This window comes from Gasterosteus aculeatus, chromosome 8 (assembly GCF_964276395.1).
Source record: "Gasterosteus aculeatus chromosome 8, fGasAcu3.hap1.1, whole genome shotgun sequence".
In the NCBI taxonomy this organism is placed as follows: Eukaryota; Metazoa; Chordata; class Actinopteri; order Perciformes; family Gasterosteidae; genus Gasterosteus; species Gasterosteus aculeatus.
In genome coordinates this window covers 9,955,365-9,983,268 of record NC_135695.1, presented here as the reverse complement: position 1 = coordinate 9,983,268, position 27,904 = coordinate 9,955,365, and the positions used below count along the sequence as shown (strand labels likewise).

The window sequence follows — 27,904 nt, the reverse complement described above, 5'->3', positions numbered from 1 at the left end:
AAGTCAAAAAATAAACATATATGTCAAATATTCAGTATTTCTCTGCTAGTGAGAAACTATATAATACATTGCAATAGAATACAATACTAGACTTTCACACAACAATGTTTAACTCCTGTGTGCTTCAAAAGGAATCAGTTTCAGCACGATTGTTAGAAGCTAAAGATGAGGGTGTGTCATTGGTTCATTCAATAATTCCAATGAAAACCACACGTCTGCTATAGATTACGCATTAAGCACAGTAGAGGAAAGGTCCTCTCAAAGTTCAACTATGTAATGTAATGTAATGCCATTCCTGCCTGCGGGGTAACAGCTGCCGTAGAAGAGGCTCTACCATGAGGGCAGAACCGGTACAATCAAAGCGAGGCCTTCAGTGGGTCACGATGTGCAATTCCATTATTAACATGAAGAAATGTGGTGAAAGTGAAGCCACTTTCTATATATTTCTGTGTACTTTAAAAACGTACCCAATCAAAAGGAGCACACTGTTGAAAATGACATACTGCACAATTATTACCATTAGGTCATTGATTACCTGTCGTCCACGTTTTCCTGGAAGTCCCGGTATGCCAGTAAGTCCTGGGGGACCCTCCACCCCCGGGTAACCTCTCATGCCCATAGGACCAGGTAAACCCATAAGCCCCTGGAATAAAGCCAGAACAGCGACAGTGTCACTCAATCTCTGTTTAAAGAGGCTTTTACAAACTCACATCACTCCATATATCATACCCAACGTCTGAACCGTACTCCCTCCCGTAAATTTCACAACAAAGATCCATTTCTGAAGACTTGTTTCCACTATTTTTATCAAGTTGATTATGTCACAAGTGGCAAAACATTCAAGTCAGCTCCTCTTTAAGTTCCATACTCCATAGTGCATCCTCATCACACAGCCATTCAAGGTGGAAGTGCTCTGAGTTGTAATGCCGTTGCTGTCTCTCTCTGAGCCATGCATATGTTCGAGGTGACACTTACTTCGATGCCTGGAGCTCCACTCAGCCCGCTCGCTCCCTTATTTCCTCTGGAGCCCTGGATGAACGCACACATGAGGAAACATACAACAAGAGTGGAAATATTAGAGACAACATGTACTTGAAGAAAATAAGGACAACATTTAACATAATGCCTTCGGCCATGTGTGCTACGAGCGCGGAGACATTTAAGGCATGTCCTTCTATTTCCCTCGTTATTATCCAACCCTCTGTATTATCAAACCTATTTCCTTCTCTGCAACATATATTCCACCATAGCTGCATCATTAACCGCAGACGTCACAGAGTCTTTGTACTGGCACTGCTCATCAAGTAACAGGTGGACAATATGGAACAAGGTCTGTGGTTGATTTTTCTTCATTTAAAAAACCAGCTGAACCAAAGTGACGGCGCTGGCAGAGGCTGAACAAGGCAGAGTTAATAGATTTATTGGCTATTCAGTACAAAACAACCCAGTAGTGGAAATATTCTGATACTGACACCAATGATCTTATTTGCAGGGATGAGACCAAGTTTAATGATTTATTACGCGTTTTGCTTCATAAATAAGATAAACGATGTTTGAATTTCTGAATTTTGTGTGGACTTACCGGAGCTCCTATGTCTCCTTTTGGCCCTGATTCTCCGGGGATGCCTGGCGATCCCTAAACAAAGACAAACACACAAACATGTTCTACTAATACACACTATGCTCAGTTGTTCATCCTATCACCATGGGAACAAAACCATCCGGAAGGTGATTTGACTGAAAGTACCAACCATACGTATATACACGTTCTATTATGAAATACCATAGCTACTGTGATACGCATATTTACTGACTCACCGGTGGGCCTTGTGGTCCAACAGCTCCTCGAGATCCAGGGGTTCCAACATGGCCCTGAAAATAGTTTAACATGAAATGAAAGTTGTCTTCATGAGTGATGAGATCCTTTGGGAGATGTGGCACGTGCATGTCCTTCCTCCTTTCTTTACAAAAGGAAGAAGAACTTGCCCAAACCTGTTCAATTGCTGCTTCCTAGCATCCAAATAATATACGATAGATTCTAAACCAAGTTTGATGTCTCTATAGGATCAATATAATCTGCACTTTATTATTTATTAGGTAGAAACTGGATTATCAGGAGGGGCGGCACGGTGGCGTGGTGGTTAGCACTGTCGCCTCACAGCAAGAAGGTCCTGGGTTCGATTCCGCCCAGTGGCCTTTCTGTGTGGAGTCTGCATGTTCTCCCCGTGTCTGCGTGGGTTCTCTCCGGGTTCTCCGGCTTCCTCCCACAGTCCAAAGACATGCTCTGGGGATCAGGTCAATTGGGGACTTTAAATTGCCCGTAGTTGTGTGAATGTGAGTGTGAATGGTTGTGTGTCTCTGTGTTGCCCTGCGATTGGCTGGCGACCAATCCAGGGTGTACCCTGTCTATCGCCCGAAGTTGGCTGGGATGGACTCCAGCCCCCCCGCGACCCTGTGTGCAGGATAAGCGGTCTGACAATGGATGGATGGATGGATGGATTATCAGGTAATTCTTTGCAGGGCTACACAACTGTAGTTACACAACTGTTAACCAATAGTTTTGGCTGTAGTGTGAGATAGGTACTTGTCAACTAAAATAAGTCTAGTGCCTATATATATATATATATATATATACACACTTTCATTCATCATACCAGTACAACATTACTAAAAGTCACACTGCTTAAGGGGCATTAAAGCAAAGCCTTGAGAGAGTCGGGCCCAATGTCACGGATTTGAAAAGGGATGATTGAGGGCTCCTGCGTCCTTGGTGGTTCCCTTTAAGCTACAGACCACACAGTTCAAACTAAAGTAAATCCCAGACCGACCTGTTTTCAACGCGTATAACCGAAGAAGCACAAAGCGACAAAACCGCCAGATTTATGCGGCATTATTGCTGGGAATGTGGTAATCCTCTCCAGACTACGGTACTTGAGCCGGGCAGCAAACATTGGAGCCGAGAGTTGGAGCCAACGTGCAGACTGTGTGGTGACTGTTTGATACGTCTGATGTCGATTTAATGGTTTTGTCTACCTGATATCCTTCATCCCCCGGCTCTCCGCGCTCTCCTCGTTCTCCCGGGGGCCCCTGCGTAGACACAGATGCAAACACATGAACACACTTACTGTACTGTACAGTCGTGCGTTTCTTTATACCCACAAAGCCCGGGCTACTTGAAGACAGAGTCACTACTCAAGCCAACACACGTGAAACAAACATTGAGTCTGGATCTTTACTGGAGCTGCAACAACACACAGGCTAGCATTGTGTTGCTCATTGCTCAGTATGTACAGAAATACTGTGCCAACTTGATAATCCCGTGCTATTCATATGGTAGGTTGCAATCTGGACCCCTGTAGACTTCCAGGTGACCGATTGATGTTGATGAAGCCTGTCACAGTGGTCACGTTCATACGCTGAGAAATGTGTCTCATAGTTCATAATATCCATCGTACTATATAACTTTGTGCTGATCCTCTTGATGTGACCTTGTTTTCTCGGTTGCAAATTCCAAGATTTAACTCTGGCTGAGCAATGGCCCTCAGTGAAACGCCTTCTCTTGTCAAAGATACAAAAACAGAGTAACGGAACCTGTTCTAGTTTTAACTGTGGAACAAAGACCTCTATTTTCATTATTGGTGAATATAAGAGGAATAACAACACTGTGCTTTAACCTTTACCTTGAATAATATTTCTACTTGGTTGTGCTTTGCAATGAGCAGGAAAATATTTGGGCCACATAGGCTGATAATCGGGGCCCGTATGCATGACAGGTTTAAGGACAGTGACACTGACCCAATGTAGTCAATCTGGTGGGATAGAAGTGTCTGTACTTTGTGTTAAAAATCACGAGATCGGATATTGACGTAGCTTGGACTAAAGAGAGCAAGAAGTGTTAACGGAAATCAGAACGGAGAGTTTAAAGGAAAGCAAAACCTACTGGTTCACCTAAGGGCCCTGGGAGTCCTGGGGTCTTATTGTCCTCGCCTGGATAACCCTGGAAGGCAGCAACACACAAGCAGACATGAGGTTTTGCAGGCGGACAGTACATTGAATTAAATTTCACCTAAAGCCCAAAACACTGAAATAATTAAATCTCAACACTAGTTGAGGCATTATATTACCTTTTCACCTTTAGGTCCTGGTGGTCCAATGGGCCCAGGCTTGCCAGCGTGACCCTAGAAATAAGAAAAAGAAGCTGATTATTGAAGATAACAAAGGCAGCAGAGGCTCTTACATTCTGTCACTTTAGGATTTGTGCTTTTTGCCTGGACTAAGGAATCCCTCAGTAGCCTGAGCCAAGTGTGACAATGTCTGGGAGCCTTTTGCACACATTCATTAAAAGGGACCCAATGAACTTGAGGGGCCTTGTTCATTTATGCAGTTATGCAACCGAAACCGATTTCTCTTTTTTACCCTAATAGTTATTTGTTTAGTGTTTTTTCTCTGGTATTTTGTGTTTGTTTTACAATTAACAATAAAGGATAACACCCAAATCAAACTCCAGTGGTCTTGAGGCACGAGGCTACCAAGGGAGGAGAGGAAACATCTTTGTTGATTTGAGGCGCGGTTAAGTATGATGAGATAAACTTTGAACAGCTATATCGTATACTTGCCGTGTTGCAGATTGAAAGGGAACCCCAGCTTTTCCACAAAAAGGTTATCTAAACTAAGACAGGCCGCCACTGGATGTAAGCACAGTGTGATGTGCGAGCCACAACTCAGACATAAGTGTACATTGGCAAATGGATGAGAGGAACTCACTGTGTATCCTCCAAGCCCCGGCTGCCCCGCCATCCCCATGACTCCAGGCCGACCCTGCGAGCAACGCAGAAAACGCACGAGCAATAAGACGGTGACTCCGTTCCAGTCGTGTTGTTTCTGTTTGTTTTTGTTTTGCTGGTCCGGCTCAACATAACCTTGGCCTGGCCTCAAACAGACACACACACGCACGCAAACGGAATCCTGTGCCTCAGTGTGTGTTATGATGGGGATATAAATGTAAGCAAACACAACACAATCTAAGTGGTTCTTCTGAGAAGGGAGCTGCCTTTCCCTGTAAAGAAGAGAAATAATAGATGCCGTCGATATTTTCTCGTCTTTCCGTGCTCTCTCTCTCTCTCTCTCTCTCTCTCTCTCTCTCTCTCTCTCTCTCTCTCTCTCTCTCAGGCTTGGAACAAAGAGGGCATTTGATGGGGGGAAATTCTGCTCCTTTTATATGGATATCCAATCAGTAGTGATGACAGCTGAATCAATCTCAAGCGCCTGAGCCGCAGAGAGTAAACAGCGACTAGTTGGTGTGGTGTGGAAGAGCGTGTGGTGGAGTGAGAGGTGGGAGTGACATGTATGAAGTGTGAACATAGAAGAGAGCCATCGGAGAAGAGTTTAAGCTTAGCAGTAAGGAAAACAAGAGAATGCACAAATAACACCAGGTCCTCAACACCAGATCATTTAACAATAAAACAATTACAACGGATGACTAGACATGACTTCAGTTGGACCTGACAGGATTAAAAGAGAGGAAACACAAGAAGATTGGGAACTCACTGGGGTGCCTCGGGTTCCCCTGGCACCTTTGAGCCCTGACTCGCCTGGCTGGCCGATGTCTCCACGTGTGCCAATCTCACCAACAAGCCCCGCGGGACCTCTCTCTCCCTGCAAAGAGACAGAATGTCCATTGGCGAAGGAAAACAGCAATAATGACGTGCAAAGGCGGAGAAAATCCTAGTTGGAAGTCAGCTTTAACGTCACAAAGCATCCATTCTGCATTCATTTGTATTGACCTTTAGCGATCCAAACTAGTTCTTTAAAGACAGCGTTAAAGACAGAAAACTGTTTTTTTTTACTTCAATGCTCAGAACTACAGTCAACAACTGTACATCTGAACCAAATGATAGCTTAGGTAGTTGAAAGAGATGATCCACTAGTTAACTCCAACCCCGCGAATGCTAACGGACCTTCCACCATTTCTTCTTATTTGCTGCCGTTTCACCGAGAAACACTATGTAAAGCAAAAGTAGCGATGAACAAGTTCCTTACCTTCTTTCCATGCCGCCCTCTGTTCCCTTGTGGCCCTAGTTTTCCTTCTGGCCCCTGTGGGAAACCCATACAATGATTACCAAAGAGAGTCAGAGGCCTTGATGTTGATACAGCAGTTATATTTAGATATTATGGATAGGCAACATTGCTTGTTGTCTAGAATGCAATTGAAACTTTGTTCCAGCTTTCATGTCTTTTTTCCCAGTTTTCTCACGGAGCTTTGGATGTGCCCTGAATCTGTCTTCCTTCCTGAGACCTGTGACCTTTCTGCCCCTAAACAATCTGGATCTATCTATCTCACAACAAACACTTAGACTGTGGACATATTGACTGACATATATCAGGTGCTGAATATCCACAATATATGACATTGTAACTATTATTCCCTGAGTAGAGAAAGGAGGCTTTGTTGAAGTGAAGGCTGACCCCTACTGGGACACAAGAGCATGATTTGGTTCAGAGCACTTAGGTAATATTTTCAGTCAGTTGCAGGTATTTAATATACTATGGGTGAGATTTAATTTGCCATATGTCATAAAGCGTATGATTATTCTCCATCCATCTCTTGTTGGCTCTCACATAAAAATCCTACCGACCAAAATAAGAAACAGGAAACCAGTGGCATTAAAAAGAGCTTTTATTCAGATCTAGTTTTTATTTTAACTGTCATTTCTGAGTCAATCAGAAAGTTAATACCAGCAGCCGTCTGTTGCAGTAATCGTCCATTAAAATCTGTTAGGAAGATGCAAAATAAACTTACACGGAAGCCCTGTTGTCCAGGCCCACCGGGTAGTCCGAGGGGCCCGGGGTCTCCTTCTGTCCCTTTGTCCCCGGGCTCTCCGATGGTCCCGCGCGGCCCAGGCTCCCCCTGACAGCGTGATCGACACAGGGAAGGATGCATAACAAACAGCAAAAACCCAGTACATTTCAACCGTTATTTAAAGTTTCATATTACGCACAGAGTCAGATAGATGACCTATTGGTCCTGTTGGACCTATTAGTTTTTATTTGATTTTGTATATTAGTCATTATAAGTCATTCAAATATATCGGGAAATTCGATGGACTGGTGTTCTTAGTTTATGGTGGTAATATTCTGAGACCTCGATTATCTTTGATTAATCCCCAACTCATCTCTTTGTTGACTTATTCTTGTCATGTTAAAAAACCTTGCTAGAAAAGAGTGAAGGTCTTGTTTGGTTTACCTTGGCTCCATCTTTTCCTTGTGAGCCATCTTCACCAGGGGGACCAGGAAGACCCTGCAAACACGCCACCATTCACAACAAAGCCTCTTCACTATTGCAAAAATAGTTCCATATAAACTGTGAGGAATGTGACATGGCCATTGTCTCTGTGATGGCAGAAAGGCCAAGATCGACCAGTAGGGCACGTTGAAACACACACAGCCAGCACAGCCCCCCTACCTCCCAAACAAGGAGAAGCTTGGATGACAACACAGCAACTTCATTCTCTGCTCTAGTAAACATACTGGAACTCCTCTATATCTTTACAGAGCAAAAGCTTATTTGCTACTATATTAATGATCTGAATGTCGTATTTCAATGCCCATTTCTGGTTGAATTTCACTTGTTAGTACAGCGTCACACTGAACAGTGATGTAAAGGAGCCCTAAAGATGCAGTGTTGGTGGTTGATGGTTTCAGGGTTCGTGTAACCTTGTTTTTTTTGATGCTGCCGGATTAGACATCGTCATCAAAAAATGAGGGAATCGATATGCAACGCGGTTGGATTTAACCAAACACAAGGAAGGAAGGGGTTAGCGCGGTGTTTGCAGTTACTCACACTCGTTCCCTCCTGTCCCTGCTCCCCTTCAGCTCCAGGAAGCCCGATCTCACCCTGCAGGGACACAAAATAAAGCCCGGGGCTGTCTGGAGGTCAAACACACTCACATATGCAGTAACACATACAGATACTTGAAGCTGGGCCAATGTTACGCTTGACGTTGATTTGTTTTTTCTCACCGATGGTTATTTGAATGAGCGAGGTCAGATATTTGCACATTGCTGGAGGGGGCAGGTGACTGACATGACAAATGTTTTCTAAGATGCAGCGGTGGGAGGAGTTTTTGCAAAAAAACATGACATCGTCATACTGACTTTTGACCCCGGTTCTCCGACGACACCCAGCTCCCCTTCGGTACCAGGACCACCCTGAAAAGAAGAGAAACATAGAGAATGAATCATCTTTCATGTGTACTGTATACATTGTACAATGTAAACTACAATAAACCCTGAACCCTTAATAATACTAATAATAATAATAATAATAATGTTTTATGTCAAATAATACTTAATGAAAAGTACTTCGGGTCCTTGATCTCCATCAGGTCCAGCTTCTCCCGAAGGCCCCTTGGGTCCCTGCAAGAAAATTAAACATCATAAATTCCGTTCAGCAGCTAAATGATACAATAAAAGCATTACTGGACTTGCTAGATCCAGTAAATCGGGTAATAAGGCACCGGTGCCAGATAATATACAATTTTATCATATATTGAAACAAAAACATACAATTAAGTGATTAAGTCTGTAGAACAGGGAAAGCTGATAACTGAGATTAAAATTCAATTGAAATCGAAGGCCAGATGAGACCCATTACATAACATAAACCGCGCCTCTGGTGTTGTTGGAACGTCCTACCCGAATAAATATTTGTCTCAGATTGTTTGTCTTCATGAGGAGTTGGCTGATTTCCAAGAAAATCAACAACTTCAAGACAAATCCAAGAAGGGAAGCACAAGCTGTAGTGTTTAAAGCTGTGCATCATGTAGAGAGATAACGCAATGAAATCTAAACTTCTTTCTCCTCTCAAACATACTACTGAAACCTTTGCAAAACAAACAAAATAAAGATTCCAGAAAAGTTTGTTTTTGCCAATTTTGCATTTGTCTGCAGTCTCCTGAAAGAACCACATCAATTTAACAGTCAGAAGACAGGATACTTACTGGCTCGCCGTGGGGTCCCATCTCCCCGGTGATGCCTGGAATACCCGGTTTACCCTGGAAACACACACGTTCAAGTACAGCTTCAATCATCTATTTGTGAGAGAAAGCCCGGCGTCGGTCACGGTCCTCTTCTCTTTGTTATCATCACTAGCAAAGTAACCAGAAACATGATAACAGGGTCTAATATTTCAGTGCTGCCCGATGCCTTGAGACACAGAAGCTCTTTGACACAGTGCAAACGGAAAGGCTTTCCTGCAGTGTCAGCTCCAACCATCGTGTCTCCAAGTTTAGACACAGGCACAGTATTTAGTCCGTCATCAGCAGAGGATGCCAACATCTATACGTGTGACTTTAATACAGGTTCCCAATTTGATGAGACAGAAATAAATTCAGAAGCATTGCGGATTAGCTGTATAGTAAATTGGTTTACAAACTTTATAGTGAAATATTAAATCCTCACATAAGCCTTATCATTCTATTCACGGTGCAGATGTGACACAAAATAAAAAATAAAATAAAAAATCTTAAATGTCTCTAGCTGTGCAAATAAGCTTTTTAAAGAGTGGTGCTGAATCAACAGAGAACAAGGCAAAATAAAAGAGCAAGAACAAGATTTAAATATTCTCACGGCTCACAAATCATGTGAGCAAGTTGTCAACCAAACTGCATTCAGCACCAAACTTAATTGACTATGACATCACAGATCACGTCACTAAACACTATGAAGTGTCCAGAGGCCAGGTTGAACTTTGCACTTAGTTTAGGTCCCACCTGGTCACTACTGTGTTTGTCCAGATGACTAATGAGAGAGGGAGGGAGAGCAAAGGGCTGAGAGAGACTGAAATGATAAGTGGTGAGTCAACACGTGAATGTAGAAAGTGCGGAGCTGCTCATTTGTTGGAGGAAAGGCCAAACAACTAAATCCACCACCGGTTGGGCATGCGGATGAAAGGGATTCTGGGAATCGTCCCGCCATAAATGGATGAAACCAACAGAAACATGCTGTGTATATGAGTATAGACGGCACACTCGAATCAGCTTTTCGATCAGCTGGCGATCAGTGTTTTTTCAACCATCTGTGGAATATCAGATATTTCATCCTTTCACAGCCCAAAAAGCTAAAATCTTTTTTTATTGTAATAATGGAAAATGCTACTTCAGACCAAAAGGTCTGTTTGTTTTGTGGTACAATAACAAGGCACAATCGTCCCATTGGAAGTCCCATCCAAAGTAGAGCCTGTGCAATCAACTGGCTGATATCATGGATCATTATTAGCGGGTTGTATTGGTATTGTCACACATGCCACTGGATAGGCCGATATAAATCAGTGTGGAGTTTTTCCATTACAGAATCTGTCCACCAGAGAGCACTGAAGTGCATATTTCAGGTGTACAATGCTGTCTGCTCACTCATGTACATACCATGGGCCCAATTATTTGATAAAAGCTTAAAACATTTATTTTCTCTGAATTAACTGCTCTTCTAAACGTGTGGCATTGTGGTAAACTCACAAACAAAGTAGATGAACAATTCTTTATTATTTCTTCAATTCAGAGGCAGGAAATGCAGAATACTTTCAGTTACGTTTGTCAGACACGTTCAAACTCACACCAACGCACATTAGTTGAATAAGGGGGATAAATGCACATATATTTTGATTGTACTCGGAAAAAATACACAGTCCCTGTTTTTAACTTCAACAACCTCCTCTTTAGTGACTTTGTAGGTCCACACTCTTAAAGGTATAATTATATATATTTCTGGTAAAAAGAGGATGTGTGAATGTTTTACAAGTGCGTGGTGTCTGCTGTTGTCATAGTGATGGTTCATGCTTTAGTGAAGAGGATAATTAGAGCTGAAAGAGAGATTCAGCATTCAGTTAAACATTACTTACATTCTTCCCTGGAGGGCCTCTTGCTCCCGGACTGCCCGCCTTGCCCTGCAGAGGAGAAATCATTATTTAAATGATTAACAAGCAGTCAAACCAAATAACCAAATAATTATTATAATCCGTTTTGAGAGAAATACTGAAAACATAGTAATCTTTCATGTCTGCAAAGCACCACTTCTAATAATGGGTTTAACAGGGATGTGCTCCTTAGTTTCTTGCCCAGGTCATTTGGAATGACTTGTTACAGGTAGAAATGTTATAGGTGTGACATTAATTAAGTGTTTGTTGAATTTAAACCTACTGTTTGCTCATAAATTCCTACATAATGTTTTGTATATTACAGAGCAATGTTATGAAGCCCTTTAATATTTGTCCTTTGTTGGTTTTATTAGGATTAGGATTAGGTTTAGCTCCGGCTTCCTCTCTAAAAGCTGGCAGCTCTACATAATAACTGTGTTTGGGAGAAACTCGGTACCGAGGTGCTAAGACAAAGGCCCATTCTGCAAATAAAGACTGATGAAAGACTCGCCGAGCTTTTAGAGGGGCCCAAGGGTTGATGATGTGGAAATGTCTTTTCCACGCGAGTGTTCAAAAGTAATGCGTATGTGAACCTCAAGGCCTCAGGTTGATGCCTTTCTATGACAAGGATTATTCATGGCTTTCGTTACTAAAATATGGGTGTTTTCATTTCTTAAGAGCCTGAAGTCTTCATCCGGAAATGTGTTCAGCATGTAAAATACAAACGTTGTGGCCTGTTATGTAATAAAACTCTTTTTCTGTCTATAAGATAAAAGACAAAAATACATTTTGCAACATTTTTAAAGTTTACTTACTATGAATCCCGACTCTCCTTTTGGTCCAATGTCACCCCGTTCACCCTGAAAACAAAAGGTTTCGACACATTTTGGAAAACTTTGGAGGAACTAAAAGAAATAAATCATCCACATTATGTGACAAATCATTTCAACTGTAACACTGTGGCCAATATGCAGGAGGATTGTCCCATGTTCACACAGCTTTACCTTGGTGCCCTGAGGGCCTGGTTCACCGAGTGGGCCTTCTGGACCCTGGGGCCCCTGTGCGAAGGAAACATGAGACACACCTTTCATCACTCAAAGAAGAATGAGCAGTTTAGGTAACACATACTTTGAAGCATCATACCTTAGTTCACAGATATATATATATATATATATATATATATCTGTGAAACACCACCAAAAACCACTCCCACTAACATTGCATGGGTTTCCCAGCAATGTAGTGCCAACTTACAGGTAAGGGGACAGATACAAATCTGTAAATACAACACAAGACCCTCCTCTTCCCTCTCTTGTCCACCCTTTTCTTTTATGTCTCTTCCTTTCATGTCTCTCTATCAGTTTCTAGTCTGAGCCTCTGGCTTTCAATCCGGCTCTCACCCCTGTCAGATCACTTTACTCCCATTACGCCTCCAGGGAGACACACATGGCTTTGTCTTCGTCTCTCTCTGTCCCTTAATAGTTTGTCTCTTTCACCAATCTGGGTTCAAAGCTCATTGAGGCAATCAATTCTGCAAAGTGACCAACGCTAACGTAACCTGCGCCCTGTCCTCAGTGTTTCACTGCTTCTTCTCAATGAGTTAAATGTAAGAAGTTATAACATTCATTAATTTAGGCCATAGGTACTGATAAACCTAATGCCATCATTAACATGTTTAGATGGTCTGACAGGCCCATTTGTAAACAGAATAAATAGTTTGACATGTTTGTATAAAGCAAGGAAGGCAATTCAACCAATTTGTGCACAAGTTGTGAAACACGTTATTACGGTTTTCTGTGACGGTAGCAGGTTGAAACATTGAGGAGGTAGTTCATCAGAAATCATCGACTAGCGAAGGCGCTACGCAAATAATTCAGCTCCAGTCTACGCCTGGATCGTTCAGAGCTCAAAGGCTGAACTGATAAGTATGATTGATTTGCTTTATTTTCCTTCCATTACGTTGCATTCTGATCTCTCAACTGTGCAGAGATCAATGGCGCGTGACATGTTTTCCTAAAACAAAAACAGGCGCCAGACGAGGAGGGCGGATGAGGGTAACGATGTATATCTCACCTCAGCCAGACGGGAAATGCAACCACAGACTGACACGTGTGGATTACGGTAAAGACGTGACATATTAAGTACTGCCATATGTTTTGCTCTGGTAAAATGGAAGTGAACGATGGATACGTGGTAATGTGCAGGAGGTGTTGTGGTATTGGGTAGAACTACTCTGGTCACGCAAACCATCCGTTTAGTGAAATTAGTGAAAAATAAATATTCATAGTTGTACATTACGGTTGTGCACAAACAATTATTGTGATATGAAGGAGCAGAAAGTTGGCCCCGGATAGATATTTCAGTTGAATCACATCGTTTGAACTGCTCTTAAATAAATTAATTTGCTTCCGAGTGCAAAATGATATACTGATATACTGAAGTCTCAATGATCTTGACCTACGTTCCCCGAGGGTGTCATTCACCTCTCAGCCACACGATGTCTCACCAGTATTACTGCACCAAATCCAACTGACATTGCGTCCTTCAAAAGAGATTACGAATCCACCTGTAACTAAACCTGAGCCAATTTCTTGCTTTCAACTTTGGTTTGTGGAAAATAGGTTGTGATGCAAAACCAACTGCCAAGGGACTTGGTGAGTGAAGTTTCCATCAGTCGTTGAGTTAAAAGTAGGCTTAGATACTTAAAGACCTCGAAGTTAGACTGCTCTTACCCTCCTGCCCTTTGGCCCAGCAACGCCTGGAGTCCCCCTCTGCCCCTGCAGCCCCTGTGAGAAAAATCAAGACGGACACAAGTAAGATCTGAGAGACAGAATGAAGGCAGGTAAGTAGTAGCCATTTAGGAAGGTGTTCCTTTGGCATAATGCAGAGAAAAACTATAAAATACAGTGTAAATATTTCTAAATTGGGAAAGATCTCTCAATGCGTCTTTTATACCACATCAACACAAGTCCTAATGGACGCGTTACGAAGGCGTCAGCAGACCTACTGAACAATCTGTCTGCTAAGAAACCTTGTTTATGGGAACGTTTGAATTCCTTTTTAGGACAATTGCAGGACAGTTAAGAAAAATATTATTATGGGGCCTTAAAGCCCATATTACAGTATTCAGCAAACCGGTTCAGGTTTGACAGATAATATCATTGTATGCAATTTTATGAATGCAAATGTCGATATTTCTGAAAAGGAACCCAGCACTTCTTAAGCCTTATTTTATCTTTTATGTATTACTCCTCAATAAACCAATAGTAATTTCTAGCAAATTATCTGATAAGTTTAATATAAGTTATATAATGCTAGTATAATGGATTTACGTGTGATCATCCCCATGCACACAATCACAGCATGGTATTAGACGAGTGTTTGACACTTACTGCTGCACCTTGCAGGCCGATGTCCCCCGGACTTCCTGGTGTCCCTGAATAGCCCTTACACCAAAACAGAAAGAATAAACATTATAGAAAGGTTGACTGTGCAATGGCATAGTAGTTACCACTTTATAGCCAAACTGCCGCATTATTGCACCTGCAGTGCAAATAGGTCGGTGGATGATGCCGTCAACAAGTTTGCCACCACATGCTTCATCACCTCGACTCACCGGGGACGTCCGCACGGGTGGTGTTTGTGGAGTTCAGCTCAGCGCTCAGATACTCAAACACAGCCTCCACCTGTCAGTGGGTTACTAACAGCCCGAGAGACAGGTGGCGCTGGGAAAAAATCACTTCAAGTACCTGGACTGTAAGCACCAACGCCCCCTCCCAGGGATGTGTGCTCTCCCCACTGCTCTTATCCCTCAACTCAACAGCCCCGCGTCTGCTGTGGATCTCCGGGGAAACTGAAGTGACAGGGATGAGCTCACTCAGGGAGTTCAACCTGCATCGGGAGCTGCTGGCCCTGTTTTAATCATCCAGTCTGTTCTCTGTTCTTCCATCTCAGTGTGGTTTGGATTGGCCACAAACCAGGGCAGGAACCGACTACAACGGATCATCAGGTCTGCAGAGGGAACAATTGGCTCCAGCCCAAACTTCATCCTGGACCCGTTCTGCAGAATTGTTTTCAATATTACATCTTTCTCAGGACCCACTGGAAAGAGAGCGACACCTGGGTCTGTGGTTCTCATCTAATCACAACCCATCACACATCCTCATCCATCCAGGAATAAAACCACAAAATCAAACCAAGACCTGAGTGTCTTTGCCAGGAAATGTTAATCCCTGCAAAGTGCCTTCAAACAGAAACCAAACTTCACAAAAAGATTATTGTCATCTGTGCTGACAGCCCGAAGCCCAACGGCAACTCCTCACCAACGTGGCTTCATTTTAGCCCAAAAATGGTTCAACCAAATCACCATAACTCCCTGAATATGACACAAAGATCTCTTTATCTCTCTCAGTCAAACATGCACACGGACGAGCACTGATTTAATCATCTAACTATTCCGACAGGGAGCCACCAAATTAATTCTCTTCTTTTCCAATCAGTCAGGCTGCTGGCCAGCTAGGTCAGGACCGATGCCCGAAGCCACAGACATTGAAATTAGGCAAGGCCCCAGGAAACTGAAGGATGCAGGCCAACCTGTGCAAGCATCAGTGTGGGAGAGAGTGGAGACGCTGCTGCACGGGACAACGGCACCTTGTTTTCTTCAGGGAATCAATAGTGTATAAAAGATTTGAATGAAAACACAATTTCCACAGTGTGTGTGTTGGTAATGTCATAACATTTACCAAATACTTTAGTGGAAAAGGTCTGTATATATATAACATTTATTGAACCCGAGATGAACATAAAGAAGAGTGAAGTTTTTGTGCATAAAACTGCGAGTGAGAGATATCAAACCGCCTCTTAAAAACAGTTTGTCAGATCTATTTGAGGTCTCATCCTAACAATGATGATTGATAGATGATTTAGGTTTGCAAAGAGACATCAGAGACAGAGAACACATACAGGTATTTCAACTGACATAAATACAATATCGATTGTATAATAAAATATTCCTTTTTTTTAGCATTACAGTACGGAATGGAATGATTTTTAAAAAATGTTTAGCTAGAAAATTTGCAGCATTGAATAGTTTATATAGTTTACATTTATGGTCATGTGAATAGCTTTCATTCCCCTGAAACAAACATTGTAGCTAATACATCTGTCTAAGACTTTAAGCTAATTTTTCAGTGGTTGAGCTTAATACTCATTATCCTGAGATAATATGGCTATGATAATTTGTGGGAAATCTGTTTCATTTTTCACTTACCTGTGGTCCCTTCTCCCCAAACGGACCTGTTGGACCAGCTGGTCCTCGGTCGCCCTACGGAAATAAAAACACAAAGAGAGCTGTTCATTAAACTTTGACCTGAAAGCTAAACACACAAAAAAAACAGCCTCACAAATAATTTTCCTGATAAAGAGCCGTGAAACTGGAGAGCAGCTCGTGAAATGCAGAAAGTTAGATTGACACCTGGTTGAGGGAAGTTTAAAGCCAGTTGGTGGCATATTGCGTTAAAGGCAAAGTTAACCCCCGGTGAGCAGTAAATCCATCCAGGTCTCCACTCTAACAACACGTGTGTCCCTGAGCCGTGCAACATTCATGACTGCACTTCTATCAAACGGTAAGAAAAGCAGTTGTAAGGGACAAAGGTCTAATCCAGAGATTGTTCCTACACAATATACAATGTGAAAGGAAATTGGGGGGCTGTCAGGGGACGGCTGGTGCTGAGAGATGGAACCAGGGGAAGGATTTTGTGTATGAGTAAGCGGAGGACATGTTCTGACAAACAGCTGCTACATAGGCAGGAAAGGTGAACTGGTCGAGTTAGAGATGGAAGCATTGCAGAAAAAAGTAATAAATTGGCCGACTGTCAATAATAATTATTTTAAAGCAGGGTCACTTACAGAATTTTATTTTGAGCTGAGGGTGAGGAAATACGATCCGAAAATAGAAAAAGGCTCAGTGACTCTGAATCATGAATATTTTAACATGACTAATATGTGCGTGCTATCCTTTTTCATTGGGTTTATGACTGCATGTGCATTAATATACTGTATACTGCATATATGTCAGAACAAACTCCCAAATTAACCTTGATAGAGTTGCTTGTGCATGAGGGGCAGTAATGGGGACATGGCTTCGACTTTATAGTTCTGGGTGTGAATGTAGGCGGGTTTAGTATTTATCGAGGCGCGTGTTCTCGGCCCTCTAGAGCCTAAAGCCGTGACTGCTCAAAGGAGCCCAAATTACAGGGGCCTGCCGCTGAGAAGCAACCAGCTGACGCTGACTGACGGCCTAATGACAGAAAACACTCCTTACCTTTTCACCAGGAACTCCCATCACCCCAACAATCCCCATGATGCCCAGTGAACCCTGAAGAGCAGAGGAGAGAACGTAAGTGGAAAGTTTCTCAGTGGGAACCTGGTTCATTCATCAAATGCTTATTTTGCAACAAACCTGTGGGTTTAATATTCAATTAATTCTTGAATGTTTCACTTTCTACCTTTAACAAGCTTTACATCATATAAATAAATCAATTCCATGAAGAATATTTCTATCTTATAAGATCAAAAGAATCTTACGCAGCGTGAATAAGACGATGCCTGCTTCAGTTTAAAGGAGGATGGAAAAACAATACAAAAGCATGAGACATCAATATTTCCTAGTGTTCAGCTATTGTAAACAGCTTTAAAATGCTGATAATAAAGGATTAGAGAGAAAGCTACTCAAAAGGTTGCAAAATGAATAATTTCAGAAACTTTTGTAAATCATGGAACTAAACTATATTTTCTGACACAAAGCAAGGATTACATAATTCTTATGCACAGAATCAAAGATCGGGAGATTCCCGGGTCTGTAGTCTTGGTCAGTGCAAGCCGTTCTGGAGTTTAATCTAACTGCACAGTACTTTTTGAAATCATATTCTATGAAAGTAAAACTAAATGTAAGGTCACTTCGTAAAAGTACAAGGAGCACGCACTCATCACAAGCCTGACCAAGCCACAATAATGCAAGTAAACGGCCCCACAGCAAGTGCACTGAAGCCACCAGGGGAGTGCAAGCTCCAAAAACATTTCAACCCAACCAAATTACAGTGCAACTGTAATAATTTACAGCATATGCAAACCACAACACCAAGCGTAGTCACGCTGCGGCTCCCTTTTGCTGTGAGGGATCATTTTCCATTGCTGTGCTTCTTACTTATAGAAATATATATTACCATATTTAAAGGTTACATGGTTCTACAAGTTAGCATTACTTCTGTGCCATGATAATACAGTATTTGGTATTGTTATTTAATTCAATTGTTTTCTTTAGATGTGTGTTTGGAGAAGGAGAGGGAAAGCAGGGGAAAAATGGAAAAAAGAATCAGAGTAGCATAACAGAGAGATGAAGTGAAGACAACAAAGTAAAGGACAAGAAACACAGATAACACCAAGATAAATATGCTGAAAGTGTGTTCTATTTGCTATTCCAGCTTCACAGTGTTACTCATGTATTATCTCCCAAAGAGTATTTTCCTGTTTGATGCAAGTAAAGCATCTCAGCGACGGATTAGTAGCAGAGTGTCTGTGAAGGGAACAGGAGCTCTAAAATGACCACAAATCCCTTAATTGAGAGCTAAAGTGGGACAATGTGGTAAAACATAGAGTATTGCAGAAGGAAGTTGTTTGCGAAAGGTTTCCATGTTACAGGAGCTTTTCAAATGCTCTTTAAAGGCTATCGGGTCCCTCTGGAACAGCTTTGATTACAAAAGTAGCGGTATAACCTTTGACCTCACAGTTAGAGAAGAAAGAAAGCCCAAGTCACTTATAGTTAATTGTATTAAGGTTCTGTCTCACACGTGCCTCTTTCCTGGAAACATAATGGGTAACTAAAAGTACAGAGGGTGACGTGTTAACAGTAGTTCCAAGCACACCTGTGGTTGCTTTCGGTTATTCAGATATTGGCACACGTTTTATTAGCTGTAGTCTGGAGATTGAGTTCAAAATGAAACACTCCTCAGTCAATCTGAATTGGCGGAAAGTCACTTAACTGTAAAAACCTCCAGTAAAACGTCACTTGAAACTGTTCGTGAGAGGAAATGGTGACACGGGGTCGCCCGCTAAAAACAGGCGGTCTGCAGCCTTCTTGCTGCATGCACCCTGGATGAACCTGCACTGTCCAACAACACTCCTTCCCGCTTTCTTACACATTTATTTGGAAAGTGATGTAATGGCAATCATTAAAGCCTCCATATGTCTTTGAGGGTTTTTTTTTCTCTCTGCATAACCCCATGTCTCCTCCTTGCCTTCAAAGGCCCCTCTGCTCACTAAGTGCTTAATCCCTCTCATATGTGCGCTGCAGCAACACAGTCCTACACGGCCCACTCGGTGGACTCCACAATGAACAGAATGCAAATATTAACATTTAGGGGCCTCCGGGAAGGACGGAGACACGTTGGACGTTTCAGAGCAGCGGTTTACTTTAACAAAGGGGATACTTGTGTGCTGGATGTAAAGCATTAACCGAAGCAGAAAGACTTACTCAGGGAACTGGGATTTTGCAGTCAATTGATACAACAATCCTCATACAGATGTTTCAGGACATTTGCAAAGCTACTTGATGGACAAAGACCAACATCTTTTCGACACAAGATTTTTTTACTTAGTTATTACAGCAACAAGCACCACAAGTGTGACTCTTTGGGAGGATCAGACGTGAAACGCACTTTGGCAGCATTATAGCAATAAACAAGTGTTTGCACTATAATGAGGTGACTTCCACACAGGATCTCTTATTACTGTTCCGTTTGTTCTCCTATGGTGGCCAAGTTCAATCGCTGGTGTTGAGAGAGGCTCTGAAGAGGCTCCAAATGTTTAAGGTGGTTCTGGGAAACGTTGCAGAAAATCAGAAAATGTGGAGGAAGCACTACACCATTATCTCAATGCAACATGTACCTTAATCTTTGAGCAAACTTAATTAAAATATTCAAGGACAGGAACTCAAGGCAATAAAACCTCCTGCCCAGACTCCTCAATCACACTCTTAAAAAGTTACCAGTCGGGAGCAGCAGTCTTGTACATTTCAACTGCTAAAGCAACTTACTTGTGTTCCTATTTTCCCAACATTTCCCACGTCTCCTTTCTCTCCCTGCAAGCAGGAGACATCAAACAGTTTGTGGGTTAGCTTCCTGTAATTAAAGATATCTCTGCCCCCATTCTGTCCTGCTAATGGCGCAGGACTCAGCATACTAGTGAAACACACACAGATGGCAAGTGACTGTGAAAGACGTTGTGTTGCTTCTTCTTTGTGTACGACGATGAGTCCTGGAAGAAATCATTTTCTCTCCTTATTAAAAGCATGTTTACAACGCTAGATCTAGACAACTAAACACAAGCAAACTGGCGCTCGACAAAGTAAAATCTTGACACTGGATTTGTGGTGTGTACAAAAGCCAATAGCCGCCAATAAAAAAGGGAGAAGATCATGTCTGGAATGCTGTGGTTTGCTGAAGTAAAAAAAACACACAGCGACAGATAAATAAGGCACGAGACTGTGATGTCAGCGTCCTCGAGACTGGTGAAGGATGATTTTAATTCAGATTAGTATTTGTTTTTATAGTTCAACTCAATGTGTTCATGAAAAAATAAAGTCAATAATACCGACTTCTCAATCAATGAAACTAAACATGAACCAACTCTGGTTGCTACAAAAAAACATAAAGTGTTGTTCTCAGCTTTGGATGATGAGGGCTGTACAGTTTATTGTGGAAATAGCTTACTATACTTGTTCTTTCTCAACAAAATAAGAATACAAATGAAAATATCATTACAGTTATGACATTGAACAGTGTGTTAATCCGAGGGTGACTCTTTCACCATTTTTCAAGTGCACGATGCATTTTAGCTGATATATTGTTGCAGAACTCGACTGACCTCTAAACCGTCCGGGCCGGGTTCGCCTACGTAGCCTTTCCTTCCAGGTCTCCCCTGGAGACACACACACACACACACACACACACACACACACACACACACACACACACACACACACACACACAACACACAACACACAACACGTGATGATCAAAAGATAGCAAAGCTTATTTATAACATCTAATCTCAGCTACTTCCTGCAAGAATATCTAAGCAAACTGTTTCATTAAAACGGCCCCCATAAAAGTCATTTTTTGTGCATGTTTCTCTTTGTGTATTAGTTCATGGTTTTCCAGGTATGTGAATCTGAAGGTCCTTACAGTGGGGCCGACGCTGCCAGGTGGTCCAAGAGGTCCTTCATCACCCTGGAGGAACATAGTACAGTTCATCATACACAAATATTTGCAAACATAAACACACACAAGCGCATGCTCACATATACACGGCAGAATCCAACAGACAAGTAAATACAGCTGGCACACTAAAACACACACAAAGAAATGCACACACAGTAAAGTTACCATTCCATTTGCATGACTACTAGTTCTCCACTGCCTCCTCAACTGTGCCACTATTGGCCAGTTGCTGTATCATTCAGTGTGTGTGAATTGTTCACCTTCCAAAGGGTATAAGCACCCAATGATGAAGCATGACTTCACCCAGTGCAATATGCACTGAACATAATGGTATTGAAACAAACTCTCTCTGGGGGCTTCTGAGAATCCATCATAGGGGATTACATGTGGTGTAATTGTCTCACCTGTGTTCCCTGTGGTCCCTGTGCGCCTTGGGGCCCTCGGGCACCCTGCAAACCCTGAAACACAGACAAATGCACGACATGAGTTGGATGCCTTTAACAAACGGGTTGATGGGCAGAAGGACAGAAGGAGAGATGCAGTTGTACCTTCGGTCCAGGAGGACCGTTGGGCCCTGGTACTCCGATGTCCCCAGGAAACCCCTTCCACAGAGAGACAGACATGTTAGTATCATTAAACGTTACCATGTAACGCGTCACGAAGAGTCACAAAGAGTTATTGGTGGAGTTTGATCCAACAAAGTAAATGAACTCATCACAACTCTGTCTAAATGAAAGGAGGGTTGTAATTATACTGCATTTAAAAAAAGGCAGGAACAAAGCAGCCGTGTCGATGTAATACAGCGGCTCCTTTTTGCAAAATCACTGGACTGAGGCCTTTCTTGAGAATGAAGGCAGACTTATTGTAAATGGATATAAAGATAGTGATGGATTGCTCCTGAGCAGATGGAGGTTGAATACCTCCAGGGACTCCTGCCATGACACTATTACTCATCTTAGAAGGTTGTGACTTATGGTCATGTTGCCCTCCTGACCGCAGTGTCTCTTTGGCATTTCCTGTGCTTCCCACATACGCAAGCGTCAACAACGACATCTTTGTCTAAAGATGAGGTATTCTACAACCGAGGCACAGACCTGCTGGAGGGAGATGCCCGAAGAGGGAAAGCACAAGAGTCATCTTGCTATATGTCAAGTATTGCAGCATGATTTGGACCTGGTGAGACGAGTTGCTGGATGTCTCTGTTCCCTGCACTCAAATTGTATAAGTATGAGTGAAGAACAAAGAACTAAAAATGTCTCCCTATTCCAGTGAGTCAAATGCTTATGTTCAGCAGAACTCATGGCAACGACCCGGTAGAGCAATTGTGTAGTTTGATTCTCACATGTTTGATATGTACAAGAGGAATTGTTGATGTAAGTTTGCAATGAGAAAAGTCATGAGATCATCGAGTGGTCGTCCACTGATTAAAATGAGTTGAAGGATACATATTAACATACATACTAATATTATTAGATTAAAGGTCATGATGTCAGAACAATTATGTGGTGTCAATGAATGGCCCACAGATAAACATTATTATTTAATATATGGTGTGAAAAGTTTACTGTTATTGGAAAAGCTTGGGGAGTTATCAAAAACCATACATGTGCTGATTAAAATTAACTTTAGTCTGAAAGATTTGTATATTTCTTGAGGCAGAAGAAGAAATCCGAGAATCAGTCATTCTCAAATCATTCTCTGTCGATTATTACGGCAACAGTAAATTAATCCATGTAATCCTTCCATCATGATGCTGGATGACGGCTGGAGACGAGGGGCTATATTTCTGGGGTCCGTGCATAAACTGTGCTGGCATTGCTTGCCACACAGATTGTTTATCTGCATTTATCTAAAGGCCGATCAAATGGGATGAGTAAATACTACTAGAAGATTTAAAATCGCCTATTATTGTTCATTAAAATTGTCCCTTTCATGTTTCATTGTTTGATCAATACACCAACAGGAAAAAAGAGAGATATGCCATTACAATATGTCATCCGTCAAACAATCCCAAACCCAAAGAACAAACATATTTTTTATGTAACACAAAGAAAGCAGCAAGTCCACACATTTGAGAGCTTTAACCCAATGCGACGTTTTACAAACACAATAACGATTAAACGCCTATCAAGATAGTTGCCCACATGTCCTACCTGTGGTCCAGGAGGCCCAGGTGGTCCCTGCAGCCCCACCTCACCGATTCTACCCTGTTTAAAATACAGACAACACACCTTCATTATTGTCAGTGGTAGTCACTTTAACAACTGATTCTACATAATGAAATAGATGCTGTGCAACAGGAGAGCATCTGGACGTGTTAATACGGTGTTCCACAGTAAAGGGCGTGAAACATTGGTTCACAATATATGTGCTTCTGTCTTTGATTGTTGGTCACAAGTCACAAAAAAAAAATGCACAAAAAATGTGTTGTGGTTGTGAAAGAGTTTGCTTCATATATATATATATTAAAGCTGTACAAAACCTAACCTTTTTCACGCACACACACACACACACACACACACACACACACACACACACACACACACACACACACACACACACACACACACACACACACACACACATACCGGTGGTCCAGGTTTCCCTCTTGGCCCAGTGGGACCAGGTGCACCAACCACACCCTGAAAGACACAGATACAACACTCTCAAGCCAGTCTTGAACATCCTTTGTGTGTGTTTTATTGTCTTTGTTTGAATCAATTACAACTAAGTAATTAGTTATGGCTTGATTTGTGTGCTAACTTCCCTCTGTAGATTCTGCTCCATGTCCTCAACAACACATCAATAGTTATACTGACGTCATGATGGATGAGCGGAGGGACTAACAAATTGAATACTATTCGGATGAATTACTGGTAACAATAGCTGTTTTACTTACTAGTGTGACGGCAGACGTACCTTATCACCTTGGAAACCCATCTCTCCAGGTTCGCCCATTTGTCCCACTTCACCCTGAATTTCACAGTATCATTCAGAGATATAACACACAACACTGCTCCGCCACAGTGATCACAATACGGTCATAGTGTAGATTAAAAATACCTGTAAATGAAGTATATTTTGTATATATAAGAATGTTGTGCAGCAACACTTTCCAGACAAGTTGCTGTTAAAGTTCAGGCTGAATATCACAAAAAAATCAATGCCAACACTGTAAAAAACCCACTTAAATGTCTTACATTAACAACTATTAAAATACTGTTTCTACTGTCACGTTATTAAATTTGAGTTCACAGTGGCTGCATTGTCCAAATAACAACAGGATGTGAGCTGGGCTACTAGACACTTTGCACACAGATAAACTGCAATAATATAAATATTTAGATCACCTTATCACCTTTCAATCCAGGCAGGCCGGCTGGTCCTGCTGGGCCCTACCACAGCAAGAGGAAACATGGAGGAGAAAACAGAAGCATCAGTCCATTAATAGGAGGAGAAGGAACTGAACACGTTTCGAAGCAGGAATTTGAAGTTGATACAAAGAGGAGGCGGATGGATGACACAAACTGATATTTTAAGCAAATGTTTTCAAACGTATTACTGAGTCTTTATACATTTTGACAGGTCATAAAATAGATCTCTGGTGTTACTGAATGTATGATGAGGAGTTAGATGCAGTGGATACTTTACAGTAAATGTTGAGCGTTTGCAGTAGCCGATGTCTAACACACCTGAGGCCCCACCAAACCAGGCACTCCTCGCAGTCCCACAGGTCCCGGGCTCCCCTGTGGAGGGAAGGAGGTACACAATGGAATAGTTGTATCTCAAATACACAGAAACCTGCACACACACACACACACACACACACACACACACACACACACACACACACACACACACACACACACACACACACACACACACACACACACACACACACACACACACACACACACACACACACACACACACACACACACAACTGTTACCTGACACACAATGGCATATTTCCCACTACATGTTTCCGAATTTTTTCTTGGCAGGAATGCTCCATTGACACAAACACGATCAGCTGTTTTCTGTCCTTATGTTCACAACCTTCCAACACAACTAAGCTGCGTAGACAGTATAACAACAATATCCACTCTAATTGACCGACGTGAGGAGAGAATGGTCAGAATGTGTGGAGAGAACAAACAAAAATATCCTTTTCTGAACAGGCAGGTGGTGAGCCGCCCATTGACGGGGAGGTTTCCACTAAAACTGCTGCAACCGCGTCATTGGCCACTATGTTGCGGCATTGGATCTGTGGCAAACATCAATCTGCCAGCAAACGAAGCAAAAAATATACATTCATGCGTTTTTGTTTTGAGGGTTTTCTTGATTTGCCATCTGGGGCGGAGGTGTGAGGGGTATTTTAAAGACTAGAGTGGAAGATATTGTGTACCTTTATGTTAAAATGATATATGTGGAATTCCAAAAAAAAACAAAAGATAGAAGAAGATATGTGAAAATAAATTGCAAATGAGAGGCGAAGGAGAGGACATTGCTTAATTCTATGTCATCAAGGACCTGCAGTCCTGTATGGCTTTAACTAGGGATTCAGCGCTGTCAGGCAGCCTGACTGCAATTAACTATTATTATCTCGTAGCCACAATGAAGACATTTGAGTGCAGACTAGACAGCATCCAGATTGAAACATTCATTTGCCTCTTGTTTCAACACAACCATTGAAACAAAAACATTTTAGCACAGTGTCATACGCTTGATTGTACCTGTGAGTGGGGGAAAGCACAATTGAACTACTGTGTCTTCAGGCTTCATCACGCCACATATGCAAGTGATCAAAACGGGTAAATCAGCAACTCTGACACATAAAAAAAGTGTATTTTTTTTATACTATGTGTTTTTTTTATTCAGGCTGTGAAAGACTTTGGCTGCATCGCGTTTTGCTGAGTGGCAAAGACACCAGACGGAAAAGGAGCTGCTCCATGTCTGCTCTCCCTCAGATTACTTAACTAAAGTTCTAACTTTGTCTAATTGCTTTTCTAGACGAGTGAGTGCAACTGGAACCGCAAGGGTGTGATTGACACTAGGAAGTGAAAATGAGTTTTAGGTGTCAAATCAAAGTCCTTAGTGAGTTTGAACCCGTGTCGAAAACCACTCAGCCAGAAAGTTGACTAAATATGAATTACATCAAAGCCAGGATTAAAGAGGTGAAAGTATTTTGGCTCTCTTGCATGATTACTCAAAAGCAGTTAAAGGAAATGACTGGTTGCTAGGGTAAGACAAGCTACATCAGCTTTGATAATTAACTATTTATTTCCTTGCTAATGATGAGGGATTCCGTAGTATTTTAAAATCTTTTTTAAAACATAATGTGCATATATGAGCACTTTTGAGTTTTAACCAGTATAACTATACTTTTTTTTCAAAGCACTGTGACAGTGCTGATTTTTAAAACAGAAAACAGAAACAGTACAGCCAGTGTGGCTCAAGCTACATTCTGTTCCTCTAGACAACTTATACTTTGGTTGTTTCTGTCATTAACAGTAAGAAATGGGCTACTGCCATAAAATACGAGGACTCAAGTCCAAACCAGAACAAAGATGATAGAATGGAAATTCGTATCTATCATGCCTGAAGGAACACCCGAAACCTTGCTATCCATCATCCTGACCACAATCCAACCACCAGAGACAGACAAGTGGAAAGAAGGATGGACAGATTAGCAGAGATAGAAGCAGAACTGTGAACAAATTGAGTCAGAAATCACACAGGGCACATGTTGCCAATGAAACGCGTCAATAAAAATGATAACTTTGCAGAACTGATACTCACTCTCAGGCCGGGAAAGCCACAAATGCCAATCCCACCAACAGGTCCCTGTAAAACATCACAGCAGCACCCTAAGTACACAGGGAAGGGCACTTACAGTATCACACGTCCCACATTCCAAAGGCTTAATAGGAAATACTGTGACCGACTTAATGTACATCTCAACATATGTCTATACGTGCCCCCAAAAACAAGTTCATTTCTATACCTGACGAAAGATGACCATCTATGCTTATCCTTCTGCAGACACACTGTTTGATTGTTTTCATATTACGCAGTCTACATACATTTCAGAAGTGTTTGCTTGAATCAAATGATTAAAGGATTCATGCAAAGTCGTTTTTATGAAGGAAATAAACATTTTTGAATCCGTTACTGTTGAAAGAGGACACGTAACAAGCAGGGAGAACAATACTTTATAGAAGGAGGAAAGAAAAGTAAAATAACAGGCAGAAAGGTGAAGGAAAAGTGCGGGATAAGAAGAGAGGACAACTGAATTCACCATGAGTTCTCACCTCATTGCCATCAGGACCAGGAGGCCCCCTCTCCCCCACATCTCCCATCACTCCCTGTGGGAAAAGTACATTTACACTTTGCGGTATAAAACACTTCTATGAAGGAGAATAAAATCTTTAACACTGTGTCTTCATGTATGTGTTTTATGTGATCCACGGCACAGAGCCTTTAATTATTAAATCGCATTTAGGGATTGATTAAAATCTCATTTGCATTGACGTGGTGGGAAATAAATACAGATGAAGCAGACACGGCGCTCACTGCCCGCTTGGTAACTTTAACAGAGAGGCCAAGGCTTGTTTTTCAAAACATTCCCTTTTCACAGTGTGAAAAGTTCCAACCTTGATATTCAATTTTTATCCATCTCAATCTGTACTTCTTTTGAACAAAACCAGGGAAAAAA

At 41.9% G+C, this 27,904-nt stretch overlaps 1 protein-coding gene across 1 annotated transcript in view; it reads right to left on the bottom strand.

The window, feature by feature from the left end:
• Positions 1–27,904, bottom strand: part of col24a1 (collagen type XXIV alpha 1) — a 59,501-nt gene that overhangs the window by 6,550 nt on the left and 25,047 nt on the right. Inside the window, exons 13-47 of the mRNA XM_078108108.1 lie at positions 27,501–27,554; positions 26,989–27,033; positions 24,879–24,932; positions 24,537–24,581; positions 24,106–24,159; positions 23,775–23,828; positions 23,340–23,393; positions 21,735–21,788; positions 21,591–21,644; positions 21,151–21,195; positions 20,831–20,884; positions 20,001–20,045; positions 17,232–17,285; positions 16,179–16,232; positions 14,302–14,355; positions 13,642–13,695; positions 11,914–11,967; positions 11,725–11,769; positions 10,895–10,939; positions 9,000–9,053; positions 8,362–8,415; positions 8,155–8,208; positions 7,841–7,894; positions 7,244–7,297; positions 6,800–6,907; positions 6,040–6,093; positions 5,548–5,655; positions 4,765–4,818; positions 4,125–4,178; positions 3,941–3,997; positions 3,034–3,087; positions 1,819–1,872; positions 1,583–1,636; positions 976–1,029; positions 536–643 (exon numbers count right to left, since the gene is read on the bottom strand). Of these exons, the coding sequence (XP_077964234.1) occupies positions 536–643; positions 976–1,029; positions 1,583–1,636; positions 1,819–1,872; positions 3,034–3,087; positions 3,941–3,997; positions 4,125–4,178; positions 4,765–4,818; positions 5,548–5,655; positions 6,040–6,093; positions 6,800–6,907; positions 7,244–7,297; positions 7,841–7,894; positions 8,155–8,208; positions 8,362–8,415; positions 9,000–9,053; positions 10,895–10,939; positions 11,725–11,769; positions 11,914–11,967; positions 13,642–13,695; positions 14,302–14,355; positions 16,179–16,232; positions 17,232–17,285; positions 20,001–20,045; positions 20,831–20,884; positions 21,151–21,195; positions 21,591–21,644; positions 21,735–21,788; positions 23,340–23,393; positions 23,775–23,828; positions 24,106–24,159; positions 24,537–24,581; positions 24,879–24,932; positions 26,989–27,033; positions 27,501–27,554 (2,001 nt within the window). The remainder of the gene's footprint in view (positions 1–535; positions 644–975; positions 1,030–1,582; positions 1,637–1,818; positions 1,873–3,033; positions 3,088–3,940; positions 3,998–4,124; positions 4,179–4,764; positions 4,819–5,547; positions 5,656–6,039; positions 6,094–6,799; positions 6,908–7,243; positions 7,298–7,840; positions 7,895–8,154; positions 8,209–8,361; positions 8,416–8,999; positions 9,054–10,894; positions 10,940–11,724; positions 11,770–11,913; positions 11,968–13,641; positions 13,696–14,301; positions 14,356–16,178; positions 16,233–17,231; positions 17,286–20,000; positions 20,046–20,830; positions 20,885–21,150; positions 21,196–21,590; positions 21,645–21,734; positions 21,789–23,339; positions 23,394–23,774; positions 23,829–24,105; positions 24,160–24,536; positions 24,582–24,878; positions 24,933–26,988; positions 27,034–27,500; positions 27,555–27,904) is intronic.